Below are 12,704 nucleotides of genomic sequence, written 5' to 3' on the forward strand. Positions count from 1 at the left end.
TTAACCAAAAAATATAATTTCTCAGATTCAAAAAGACAGATGCACCCCTATGTTTACTGCAGCACTATTTACAATAGCAAAGATACAGAAGCAACCTAAGTGTCAATCAGTAGATGAATGGATAAAGAAGATGTGGTACATATACACAATGGAATACTATTCAGCCATAAGAAAGAAACAAATCCTACCATTTGCAACAACATGGATGGAGCTGGAGGACATTATGCTCAGTGAAATAAGCCAGGCGGAGAAAGACAAATGCCAAATGATTTCCCTCATTTGTGGAGTATAACAATGAAGCAAAACTGGAGGAACAAAATGACAGCAGACTCAGAGACTCCACAAATGAACTAGTGGTTATGAAAGGGGACGTGTGTGGGAGTGTGGGTGGGGAGAGAGGGAGAAGGGGATTAAGGGGTATTATGTTTAGTACACATGGTGTGAGGGGCCACGGGGAGAACAGTGTACCACAGAGAAGGCACACAGTGGATCTGTGGCATCTTACTACACTGATGGACAGTGACTACATTGGGGTACAGGTGGGAACTTGATAATATGGGTAAATGTAGTAACCACACTGTTTTTTCATGTGAAACCTTCATAAGAGTGTATATCAATAATACCTTAATAAAAGTATATACTATATATATAAGAGAATAACTGGTATTTTCTTCTTCTTAATTTCCCTCATTGGCTCATTTAAAGAAAGCACATAATTAACTGTCATTTATTAAACACCAAATACATACCGTATAATAGTGAGATGCTGCAAGTGTAAACACAAGGTCCTTGTCCTGGAGTTGCTCACAATTTATCAAGTGCCAGTTTTTATGTCAAAAGACAAGTTGGTGACACACAATTTAAAACAAGGTGCAAAAAATGAACCCTGCTCATTACAAGGTTATAAGAGAACGTAATGAACAAGCCAGGCTCTAAAAGGTTATAAAGCAAATTATTTGGAATTCAAGTATTTTTCATAGAAATATTAAAAATGAGTAGTTCATTTCTATAAATCTATTTAATTATCCCATAATTATACATGACTACTTTTAACAAGTTTTGCCTGGCTTGTTCATTACGTTCTCTTACAACCTTGTAATGAGCAGGGTTCCTATTAGAAATAGGAACTAGTAGAAAACAGTATTGTTTCCAAGTCTCCCAGCTAACTCCACTGCTCTGATGTAACCAGATTTAAGTAAAAAGCTTTAGGCTCCCCCAGCTGAGATTCAAGTACAAATGAATATACTAAAAAGCTAATCCTAACAGTTTTTAATCTGAATCAGGTATAGAAATTCAAACTCATTCATATTTTGCAGAAAGAGGATGCTGCAGCACTGGGTTAGGAACTAATGAATTTAAAACTTTTTTTTACAAGGACCTAAATTAGTCTGTGTCCATGAAATTTTCCACAATCCTCACAAGCTAGAGTCACAATGATACCAGAAGCAACAGCAAATAGAAAACTTTTCTTTATGGTCATATTCCAATTCAGGCTGGGGATTACATTGCTTTCTAAAACAAGACACTAGAAGTGATGACAGTAAAGGGATGGAATTACTAATACTTCAGAGTTTTCTCTCCAAAAGGTAGAATCACCTTTTCTCAAAGCACAAAGATCAAGAAATCCTTTCTACTGTCTCTTTAGAGTTCTACACTATTGTGTGGAAGTTAGGGCAGTAGAGGACCCAAGGACTATAGCATGCTTTAAGGACTTTTGCCATTTCCACTGAGTGTCCTCAAGTTGATTTTGATAAAACTCTAATTTACAGATCTGCCCTCCTCTATGATTCTCCCCTCCCAGCATCAAAAATCCTTACTGACTGAGCTATATTCATGTCACTGTCTTAACAGACTTACTTTCCCCCTGAGAGGGAAAATGCATAAATAATAAATTTGAGGTTTACTGTCTCTATGTGCCCAAAGTTTTTTATGTTGATGTTTAACTCTGTGTGTGTGGGAGGATAGGAGTGGGAACAGGTATGAAAGGGTTGTAGCTGACGAAAAACACTCAGCTATTAGATAATCAACAACACTGGGCTCTGGCCTGATGGTAAGAAGAGAATGCTATACATAGAAACATCTTTCTCTCCCTCTGTCCCTCACCTAATGCTAGCTCTCCTGCGTAATGTGATTTTTGTGTGTGTGTTTTTCCTGAAGAAAATGAGATGAACCCAGCCATGTGTAATGACATCTCTACAGTCTGAAAGAAAAAAAAAAAAAGCAACAAATTCTAGTCCTGCTTGCAGCCACTCTAAAATACAAATAATTCCCACCTTTAACCTGGCTGCAGAATAGCACATATGCAGCTAAATGATTCCCCATTATTGAGATAGCCAATCCTTCTACCAGAACAAGAAACAACATACATGTAAATCATTGACTCTATGACTCTATTACTTGAAGACAGGAAGATGAGGAAGGAAGGGCCAATGGAATCCAAATTTCTAGGGCAGAATGAGTTAAAAGGACAAAAAAAAGTTAGTTGACAAACATAATTTGAAGGCCTTGTAACTTATTTCTCTGTACATTTTAGCCTGCCTTGATTGAGTTCACTCATTGAGTCACTAGACTGGTTATGCTAATATATAAAATATGAATAGAAAAAAAGATGATTTATGATTATAGTTATGGATTATAGAATCTAAACTATTTAAGGAGAGAAATAAGGACATCAACAATGAAGAGTTTGAATGGGATGGGGGTAACCAGAGTGAGAGGTCAGAAGGGTGGAGGGTGAAGGTCAGCACATGAGAAGAGAGAAATCAAGATTTAGGAAGTGATGAATGTACTGGGAAAGATAAGACCTAGGACAACCACAAGCTAAGATGAGGTGCAGGGGAAGATCAATAGAAATAGAAATAGAAACAGAAATAGAATGAGGAGGTCAAGGAATGGAGAAGGTGAATGCAACTAGGGAGAGTGCCAATTTCACCAAATGTGACATATATTAGTAGCAAAGTACATACTAAAAATAAAAAAACCTACACATACAGAGAACTTTTTTGATATTACTAAATGTACACATTAATTTATAAAACAATACTCTCAAAAGGAAATGATACAAAGTTCTCACTCTCTGAGCTGTTTCTGCGGCGGCGGCTGCCATTGCAGCAGCTTTGGCCTTCTCAGCCTCATCATACGTAGGAAGAGAGGTAGCAACGCTGTACGGAGGTGGCACAGGATAAAACTCACTGTAAACTTCTGTATCTGAAGGAAAAGGATTAAAAAAGGATAACCATTAAAAAAAATTATTTAATATAATTTTATAGCCAGAAACTAATTTAATAATTTACAACAGGCCACAAAGGGCTATTACTATTTGCAGTCCTGTTATAAGCTACCTAACATATAAATCAGTATAACTGTATATATTATTTAGTGTTATGTTTATTGTAGAGAAAGGACTGATAAATATCCTCTAAAGGCTGATATACAAGAACATCAGGAATGAAGTTCTGAAAATCTGTGCAAGACAAGAGAAACTCACCATATGTGAACATCCTCTATATGCCTGATTGCTATGCTCAAAACATTTAATTTACTGTTCCACAATCTTACAGCCAAAAAAGTAGAAATATCATGAATAATAACAGACATACATAGCACTAACCATTAACAAACTACTTCCATATACATTAACCTTGGCAACTCTGATGATTTGCCCAGTATTGCATAACTGTAATTGGCAGAACCCAGGGATTTCTTGACTCTAAACACTTTGCTCTGAAAATATATGAGGTTAATTTTTCCACTAATCAGTTTAAGCAACTTACTGAATCTCCTAAGCAAACTCAGTGTTTCTCCTTATGAAACAACTGATGGTTTTTAACTCTTCTTTACTCTGACCCTTTCTCCTCCCATTTTTCCCTATTTAGGTCTTAAGATTTTTTTTTTATGAAAAATTCATCCCTCTCCAATTTTTAAACTATTTCTGAAATATGATCCTCAGCAATATACTACAACAGTAAGTACAGACTGCTTATTAGAAAAACAAAAACAAAAAAGCACTGCATCACTTATTGCCAACTTAAGGAGAGTAAGTAAAATGACACACACAGATTAATCAACTGTTTAGACTTATACTGGAATCCATGGCATGAAAACAGGTAGATTCTAAAAGCATCATATACCACAATGTTTGACTTCACTTCTGTGATTGCTCTGTTATAATTACAGAATTGTTAACATTTTCTACAATGGCTTATAATTTTCTCTATCTTCATCAGAATTTATCTAATTTCCAACACAGAAAAACATTTCATTCTAGCAATATTTTTCTTACTGTGTTTTATGTATATAGGTTTTAAAATAAGTTTTTAAATGCTCTCAATAAGAACTAAGGATCTAAAGTTAGGCTATTTTTAATTTAATAACAGGAAGTGGTAGAAAAGGTTAAATACTGAATGTTATCTGCCAAAAAGCACAAGAGTCATAAATTCTTAGAAAAGACTCATTATTAGGATGACTACAGACAGTCAAGTGTATAGATTTCTTTGTTTCTGGAGACTAGAATAGAGGTAAAATGTAAGTGAAAACAATGGTTATGAACTTAAGCAGTAACATTAAAATTATAAATCTTGAAAGTAGGATCAATGATATATGTTACCCAAGGAGATCAGATCTTTTACATTAATATCTTTTACATAATACTACCTTACATTTTCAGAAAGTTTTATTATACCCAAGATAGAAAAAATATCCCTACCAGTAACAGAGGAAAGTTGGGAAGGAGCACTAAATTGCTACAGCTTTAATTTTCACTTATCACTTTACTTCATTTTCTTCTACCCTTTAAGGCTGTGGTTCTTAACCAGAGAATTTTAAGTCTGGGGACTTCCAGTCCCAGATGCTCCTCTGAGAAGTTGTGTGACCTCAAGAAAATCACTTACGCACTATGAAGTTCACTTTCTCATCCATAAAACTGACACAGCAAAGCTATATTATATGGTATTACAGGATGAAATACAAAAGTATTCAAGAGCACTCTGTAAATAGTGCAGTATTATACAAATGTCACCTATTATTATTGATGTTGCTCAGATCTATAAAACCAATAATGAAGTCACCTACTAAAAAACATAATCTCCACAGAAAATGGCAATGCCAATGGCTTAAAGTATAACAACAGTAAGAAGCTGCAGAAAACTCTTATCAATAGTTTTCATTAAATAGGGACCTAAAATATTCTACAAGAATTACTTGGTTCTTGTGGCCATGAATGGCCTTTTTAGCACAAACGTAGAAAATTTAAAAAGAGCAGTAATCATAGAGACTATAAGAATAACTGAACATCTAGGTACCAGTTTCAGCTTGTCTTACAGTTGAAATTGAGATTTACCTAACCTTTAAAAATGGCATGCTGCATTATCAGAAATGTTCCATATCATAGAAAAATGAGAGGATTCCCAATTCATATTATGCTGCTCCCATAATATTAATACCAAAACCCCAAAAACAGTATGTAAAATAAGTTATATATCCCACTTATAAAGCTGCGAAGACTTTACATAAAACAGGAATAAATCTAAATCAGAAGAAAATGGAATATGGTAACAATTTATTCCAGGAATACAGGAATGGATTGACTAAAGAAGTCAATAACATATTTTATTACATGAAAAATTAAAGAAGAAAACCAAGTAATTTCACAGATGATGCCAAGATTTATGGACTACTGGAGCCACTGAAATAGGAAGACTATCAAAGGCAAAGGTTTGGTGGTGGGGAAAGAGGCAATATGCAGTTGTGGTAGTTTGAAAAGTTAGTCTGTTCTTTGAAACTCATTCAATCAAGACATGGAGACTAATTCATCAGTCATCTTGAATGAAGACTAACCTTAGTGACTACTTTTAACAAACCAAATGTGGCAGATCTGACACTTGAAACAATGTCATAACAGGAGACAGCTTCCATCTGGCCTCCCCTCAGATTTGTTTCAAGGTTGTTCTTGAAACCCAGCCTGCACTCAGTGAGGAAGCCCAGGACACGGGCCACATGTAGCTGCTCTAGCCAGCAGCCACAGCTGAGGCCCTAGCTAAAGCCTACATCAACCACCAAGATGTAAATAAGGAAGTCATGAAGATGACTCCAGCCCCAGTCAAACCACAATCACATGAGACCTGGGATGAAATCACACAACTGAGCCCAATCCACCCCAGAACCATGAGAATCAATAATAATAAATGATTGCTATTTTACTCTATTAAGTTTTATGTAGTTTGTTACACAGCAATAGCAATGGTGGTCACAACAAAAGACCTGCAATTTCAGTCTTAGCATTTCCATCATTTCAGATATAGACATCATCAGGAAAATAACTCATTTTCTTTCTCCAAGATTACTATCAAATATACATACATTTTAAAATCTAGGTAGCAAATTATTGCACTATATTCTAGAAACTTGCAAAATAATGAAAATTTAGCCCATAATAAATTTAAGTATCAATCTTGCTTTGGCTTATTTAGCCAAAGACAAATAAAAGTGATATAACTCAATATTAAAAACATGTGCATCCAGAGAAGACAAATACAAGACTCTGTGGCACCTTACTATGCTGATGGACAGGGACTGCAATGGGGTGTTGGGGGGACTTGATAATATGGGTGAATGTAGGAACCACAATGTTTTTCATGTGAAAACTTCATAAGTGTCTATCAATGATACCTTGATAAAAAATAAATAAAAAATAAAAGTAAAAACTTGTGCATCAAACCTGGCACTGAACAAACTCATTGTTTTGTTCATTGATCAATGGCTCATTGATCAAATGAGCATTATATACAAATAAAAGAAGTTACTAATTTAACTAGCAAGAAGACTTTCATGAAGATGAAGATGATTTTCAGTAACTGTCTAAAAGAGTAAATGGTTTGGTGTTAGAAATACTGGATCTTTTTACACATCCCATATGGTCTCAATAAATTTTGTACAAGGAAAAATGGTTAACTAGAGAAAGTTGGCATGAGTTTGAGAGAATTAGATGACATTAACTGCAGAACAAGGGTTAAGGATGAAATACTCTAGTGAAGGGTTTTTTGTTAAAATGTTTTTCAATAATCAACTTAAAATGATTCATAATGAATTTATTAAATATTTGAGGCTATTTATAATAGCATACAAAATTATACTAAAAATTCAAATATATATATATATATATATATATATATATATATATATAAAATGATTAACTTGCCATTACTAGGAAAATACAAATTGTAGCCAGAGATGGAAGTAGTTCTTCAGAATGACCTGACAGAGAAGATGAACAGTATGAATAGAAGGAAGCAGGAATCACTGTCTTTAGTCCTAAATTATTACCATGTGTATAGGCTAACATTATGTACCCCCTTCACCTGTTTACACATACTCAGCACATTCCCATGAACACTCATTATCAGTAACACCTTGCTTTGTGACTACATAAGAGAAACATTAACACAAATACATGTATGTATGTGTATACACATGAGTATATTGCATGTGTGTATGTATGTATATGTGTGTATGACTATGTATGTCTATTTATTTATTTATTCCAGAAGTTATATACTAGTCCATTGGGAATATATTCTAGTAAGCATGGGAATGTTTAAATAGCTACAGTTGACACTAATTTTTTAAAAACAACCATATGAGACAAGTAATATGTCAAGTAAATATTCTGCAAACTATCTTTGGGAAAACCTTTTTTAGAAAGTCAAACAGACTTGGTAATTACACAAAAGCATCCTGCTTTAAAAAACAAAAACCCCTGAGCTACTCACAGTATCAGTAGTTGTTTCACACTAAAAATGATACCTGAAGTTGTAGGTACTTCCACAGTAATACTACTGTAAGGTGGAGGACAAGAGTCAGATTCGAGTCCTGCTGCTGAAGGAGTCGTCTGCACCATCTGCGGGGTTGGGCTTGAAGCCAATGGTTGCTCTATAGCAGATGATTCTGAATGATCCTCTTCATTGTGAAGCTACAAGAGCCAAGGAAAAAGGAAACGTGATTCTGATTACTTTTAAAAATTTTAAACTTATTTTTAAAGATTGTTTCAGCAAAGGATCACTTCTTTAGCTCAACAAGAAATAAAATAACATTTTTTAAAAATGAACAAAATTTTTAGGAGATCTAATCAGTCACTAAGTTTAGAATTTTGGTAGTTTCTTTACATAAAGATGAAGTTCCAGATGCTAAGAATTTATAAAGAAAAGAATCGGGATTATAAATAGATTTAAATTCATTTAATCCTACAGTAAACATTGCCTACCTTGTATCAAATCACTGTGTACTACAAAGAACTCCTACTAATATAACCACAATACCCATTTCTATTACACTAATAACCTAGGATAATTAGAAACGTAGTCTGATTTAATGAAATGGAATACTGATATACAAACATTCCAAAAATAAAGAATACTCTGGTTTTCTCAAGTACTAGAAGACTTACTAATAAAGCAAAATGACTTAACATGTATATAAAATTCTGAATCTGTTCATCACACAAATTCAGTAAAAGCTCATTAAGTAGTAGATTCTTTAATCATTTAACTCTTTTAATCCTCACAACAAACCTGTGAAATAGAGACTGTTATCCCATTATCAGATGAAAAGGAAAAAAAAACCCACAAAGCAGGAAGTATAGAGACTTAAAGTAACTCTAAGACATCACAACAGTTCGAAGGGCAAAGCCAGGCATCACAGCTAAGCAGTGTGGCTGCAAACTTCTCACTTCATTTACGGTTATCTTTTAAATGGTCTTTCATTAGGAGTTGAAAATACTACATAGAAGCAAACTTATCTGAGGCGAACCAAAAATATCAATATTCTAAAAAGCAACTGATAAAAAAGGTAGTACAATTAATCCTTAAATATACTTGGAAAGGATGTCTTATTAAAATATTTTAAAGACACCTGGGGGGCAGAGTCAGGATGGCGGCGTGAGGAGAGCAGTGGAAATCTCCTCCTAAAAACACATAGAGCTATGAAAATATAACAGAGAAAACTCTTCCTAAAATAGAGACCAAAGGACACAGGACAACATCCAGACCACATGCACACCTGCAAGAACTCAATGCCTTGCGAAGGGGGAAAGGCAGGCCACAAACCAACAAAAGGGAAGCTCTTCCAGCGGTCACTCGTACCAGCTCTGCAAACTATCTCTATCACCATGAAAAGGCAAAACTACAGGCAGACAAAGATGACAGTGACAACACACCTGAGAAGGAGACAGACCTAACCAGTCCTGTGAAAAAGAATTCAAAATAAAAATCATGAACATACTGACAGAGATGCAGAGAAAAATGCAAGAGCAATGGGATGAAGTCCGGAGGGAGATCACAGACGTCAGGAAGGAGATCACAGAAGTGAAACAATTCCTGGAAGGATTTATAAGCAGAATGGATAAGATGCAAGAGGCCATTGAAGGAATAAAAGCCAGAGAACAGGAACGTATAGAAGCTGACATAGAGAGAGATAAAAGGATCTCCAGGAATGAAACAACATTAAGAGGACTATGTAATCAATCCAAAAGGAATAATATTCGTATTATACGGGTACCAGAAGAAGAAGAAAGAGGAAAAGGGATAGAAAGTCTCTTTGAAGAAATAATTGCTGAAAACTTCCCCAAACTGGGGGAGGAAACAATCGAACAGACCATGGAATTACACAAAACCCCCAACAGAAAGGATCCAAGGAGGACAACACCAAGACACATAATAATTAAAATGGCAAGGATCAAGGACAAAGAAAGATTTTTAAAGGCAGCTAGAGAGAAAAAGGTCACCTATAAAGGAAAACCCATCAGGCTAACATCAGACTTCTCGACAGAAACCCTACAGGCCAGAAGAGAATGGCATGATATACTTAATGCAATGAAACAGAAGGGCCTTGAACCAAGGATACTGTATCCAGCACGACTATCATTTAAATATGATGGCGGGATTAAACAATTCCCAGACAAGCAAAAGCTGAGGGAATTTGCTTCCCACAAACCACCTCTACAGGACATCCTACAGGGACTGCTCTAGATGGGAGCACCCCTAAAAAGAGCACAGAACAAAGCACACAACATATGAAGAATGGAGGAGGAGGAATAAGAAGGCAGAGAAGAAAAGAATCTCCAGACAGTGTATATAACAGCTCAATAAGCGAGCTAAGTTAGGCAGAAACATACTAAAGAGGCTAACCTTGAACCTTCGGTAACCACGAATCTAAAGCCTGCAATGGCAATAAGTACAAATCTCTCAATAGTCACCCTAAATGCAAATGGCCTTAATGCACCAATCAAAAGACATAGAGTAATAGAATGGATAAAAAAGCAAGACCCATCTATATGCTGCTTACAAGAAACTCAACTTAAACCCAAAGACAAGCATAGAGTAAAAGTCAAGGGATTGAAAAACATATTATAGGCAAACAACAGTGAGAAGAAAGCAGGGGTTGCAGTACTAATATCAGACAAAATAGACTTCAAAACAAAGAAAGTAACAAGAGATAAGGAAGGATACTACATAATGATAAAGGGCTCAGTCCAACAAGAGGACATAACCATTCTAAATATATATGCACCCAATACAGGAGCACCAGCATATGTGAAGCAAATACTAACAGAACTAAAGAGGGAAATAGACTGCAATGCATTCATTTTTGGAGACTTCAACACACCACTCACCCGAAAGGATAGATCCACCGGGCAGAAAATAAGTAAGGACACACAGGCACTGAACAACACACTAGAACAGATGGACCTAATAGACATCTACAGAACTCTACATCCAAAAGCAACAGGACATACATTCTTCTCAAGTGCACATGGAACATTCTCCAGAATAGACCACATACTAGCTCACAAAAAGAGCCTCAGTAAATTCCAAAATATTGAAATTCTACCAACCAATTTTTCAGACCACAAAGGTATAAAACTAGAAATAAATTCTACAAAGAAAACAAAAAGGCTCACAAACACATGGAGGCTTAACAACATGCTACTAAATAATCAATGGATGAATGAACAAATCAAAATAGAGATCAAGGAATATATAGAAACAAATGACAACAACAACACTAAGACCCAACTTCTGTGGGACACAGTGAAAGCAGTCTTAAGAGGAAAGTATATAGCAATCCAGGCACACTTGAAGAAGGAAGAACAATCCCAAATGAATAGTCTAACATCACAATTATCGAAACTGGAAACAGAAGAACAAATGAGGCCTAAAGTCAGAATGAGGGACATAATAAAGATCAAAGAAGAAATAAACAAAATTGAGAAGAATAAAACAACAGCAAAAATCAACGAAACCAAGAGCTGGTTCTTTGAGAATATAAACAAAATAGATAAGCCTCTAGCCAAACTTATTAAGAGAAAAAGAGAGTCAACACAAATCAACATAATCAGAAATGAGAATGGAAAAATCACGACAGACTCCAGAGAAATACAAAGAATTATTAAAGACTACTATGAAAACCTATATGCCAACAAACTGGAAAACCTAGAAGAAATGGACAACTTCCTAGAAAAATACAACCTCCCAAGACTGACCAAGGAAGAAACACAAAAGTTAAACAAACCAATTACGAGCAAAGAAATTGAAACGGTAATCAAAAAACAACCCAAGAACAAAACTCCGGGGCCGGACGGATTTACCTCGGAATTTTATCAGACACACAGAGAAGGCATAATACCCATTCTCCTTAAAGTGTTCCAAAAAATAGAAGAGGGAATACTCCCAAACTCATTCTATGAAGCCAACATCACTCTTATACCAAAACCAGGCAAAGACCCCACCAAAAAAAGAAAATTACAGACCAATATCCCTGATGAATGTACATGCAAAAATACTCAATAAAATATTAGCAAACAGAATTCAACAGTATATCAAAAGGATCATACACCATGACCAAGTGGGATTCATCCCAGGGATGCAAGGATGGTACAACATTCGAAAATCCATCAACATCATCCACCACATCAACAAAAAGAAAGACAAAAACCACATGATCATCTCCATAGATGCTGAAAAAGCATTTGACAAAATTCAACATCCATTCATGATAAAAACTCTCAGCAAAATGGGAATAGACGGCAAGTACCTCAACATAATAAAGGCCATATATCATAAACCCACAGCCAGCATTATACTGAACAGCGAGAAGCTGAAAGCATTTCCTCTGAGATCGGGAACCAGACAGGGATGCCCACTCCCCCCACTGTTATTTAACATAGTAGTGGAGGTCCTAGCCACGGCAATCAGACAAAACAAAGAAATACAAGGAGTCCAGATTGGTAAAGAAGGAGTTAAACTGTCATTATTTGCAGATGATATGATACTAAACATAAAAAACCCTAAAGACTCCACCCCAAAACTACTAGAACTGATATCGGAATACAGCAAAGTTGCAGGATACAAAATCAACACACAGAAATCTGTGGCTTTCCTATACACTAACAATGAATCAATAGAAAGAGAAATCAGGAAAACAATTCCATTCACCATTGCATCAAAAAGAATAAAATACCTAGGAATAAACCTAACCAAACAAGTGAAAGACTTATACTCTGAAAACTACAAGTCACTCTTAAGAGAAATTAAAGGGGACACTAATAAATGGAAACTCATCCCATGCTCATGGCTAGGAAGAATTAATATCGTCAAAATGGCCATCCTGCCCAAAGCAATATACAGATTTGATGCAATCCCTCTCAAATTACC

The 12,704-nt window shown here is 35.5% G+C and overlaps 1 protein-coding gene across 3 annotated transcripts in view; it reads right to left on the reverse strand.

Annotated features, from left to right (window-relative positions):
* Nucleotides 1–12,704, reverse strand: part of NDFIP2 (Nedd4 family interacting protein 2) — a 75,982-nt gene that overhangs the window by 27,265 nt on the left and 36,013 nt on the right. For all 3 annotated transcript variants that reach the window (XM_073212460.1, XM_037010306.2, XM_073212459.1), the window contains exons 2-3: nucleotides 7,801–7,966; nucleotides 3,074–3,207 (exon numbers count right to left, since the gene is read on the reverse strand). In XM_073212460.1, the coding sequence (XP_073068561.1) occupies nucleotides 3,074–3,207; nucleotides 7,801–7,966 (300 nt within the window). The remainder of the gene's footprint in view (nucleotides 1–3,073; nucleotides 3,208–7,800; nucleotides 7,967–12,704) is intronic.

The sequence above is a fragment of the Manis javanica genome, chromosome 9 (assembly GCF_040802235.1).
Source record: "Manis javanica isolate MJ-LG chromosome 9, MJ_LKY, whole genome shotgun sequence".
Lineage (NCBI taxonomy): Eukaryota > Metazoa > Chordata > Mammalia > Pholidota > Manidae > Manis > Manis javanica.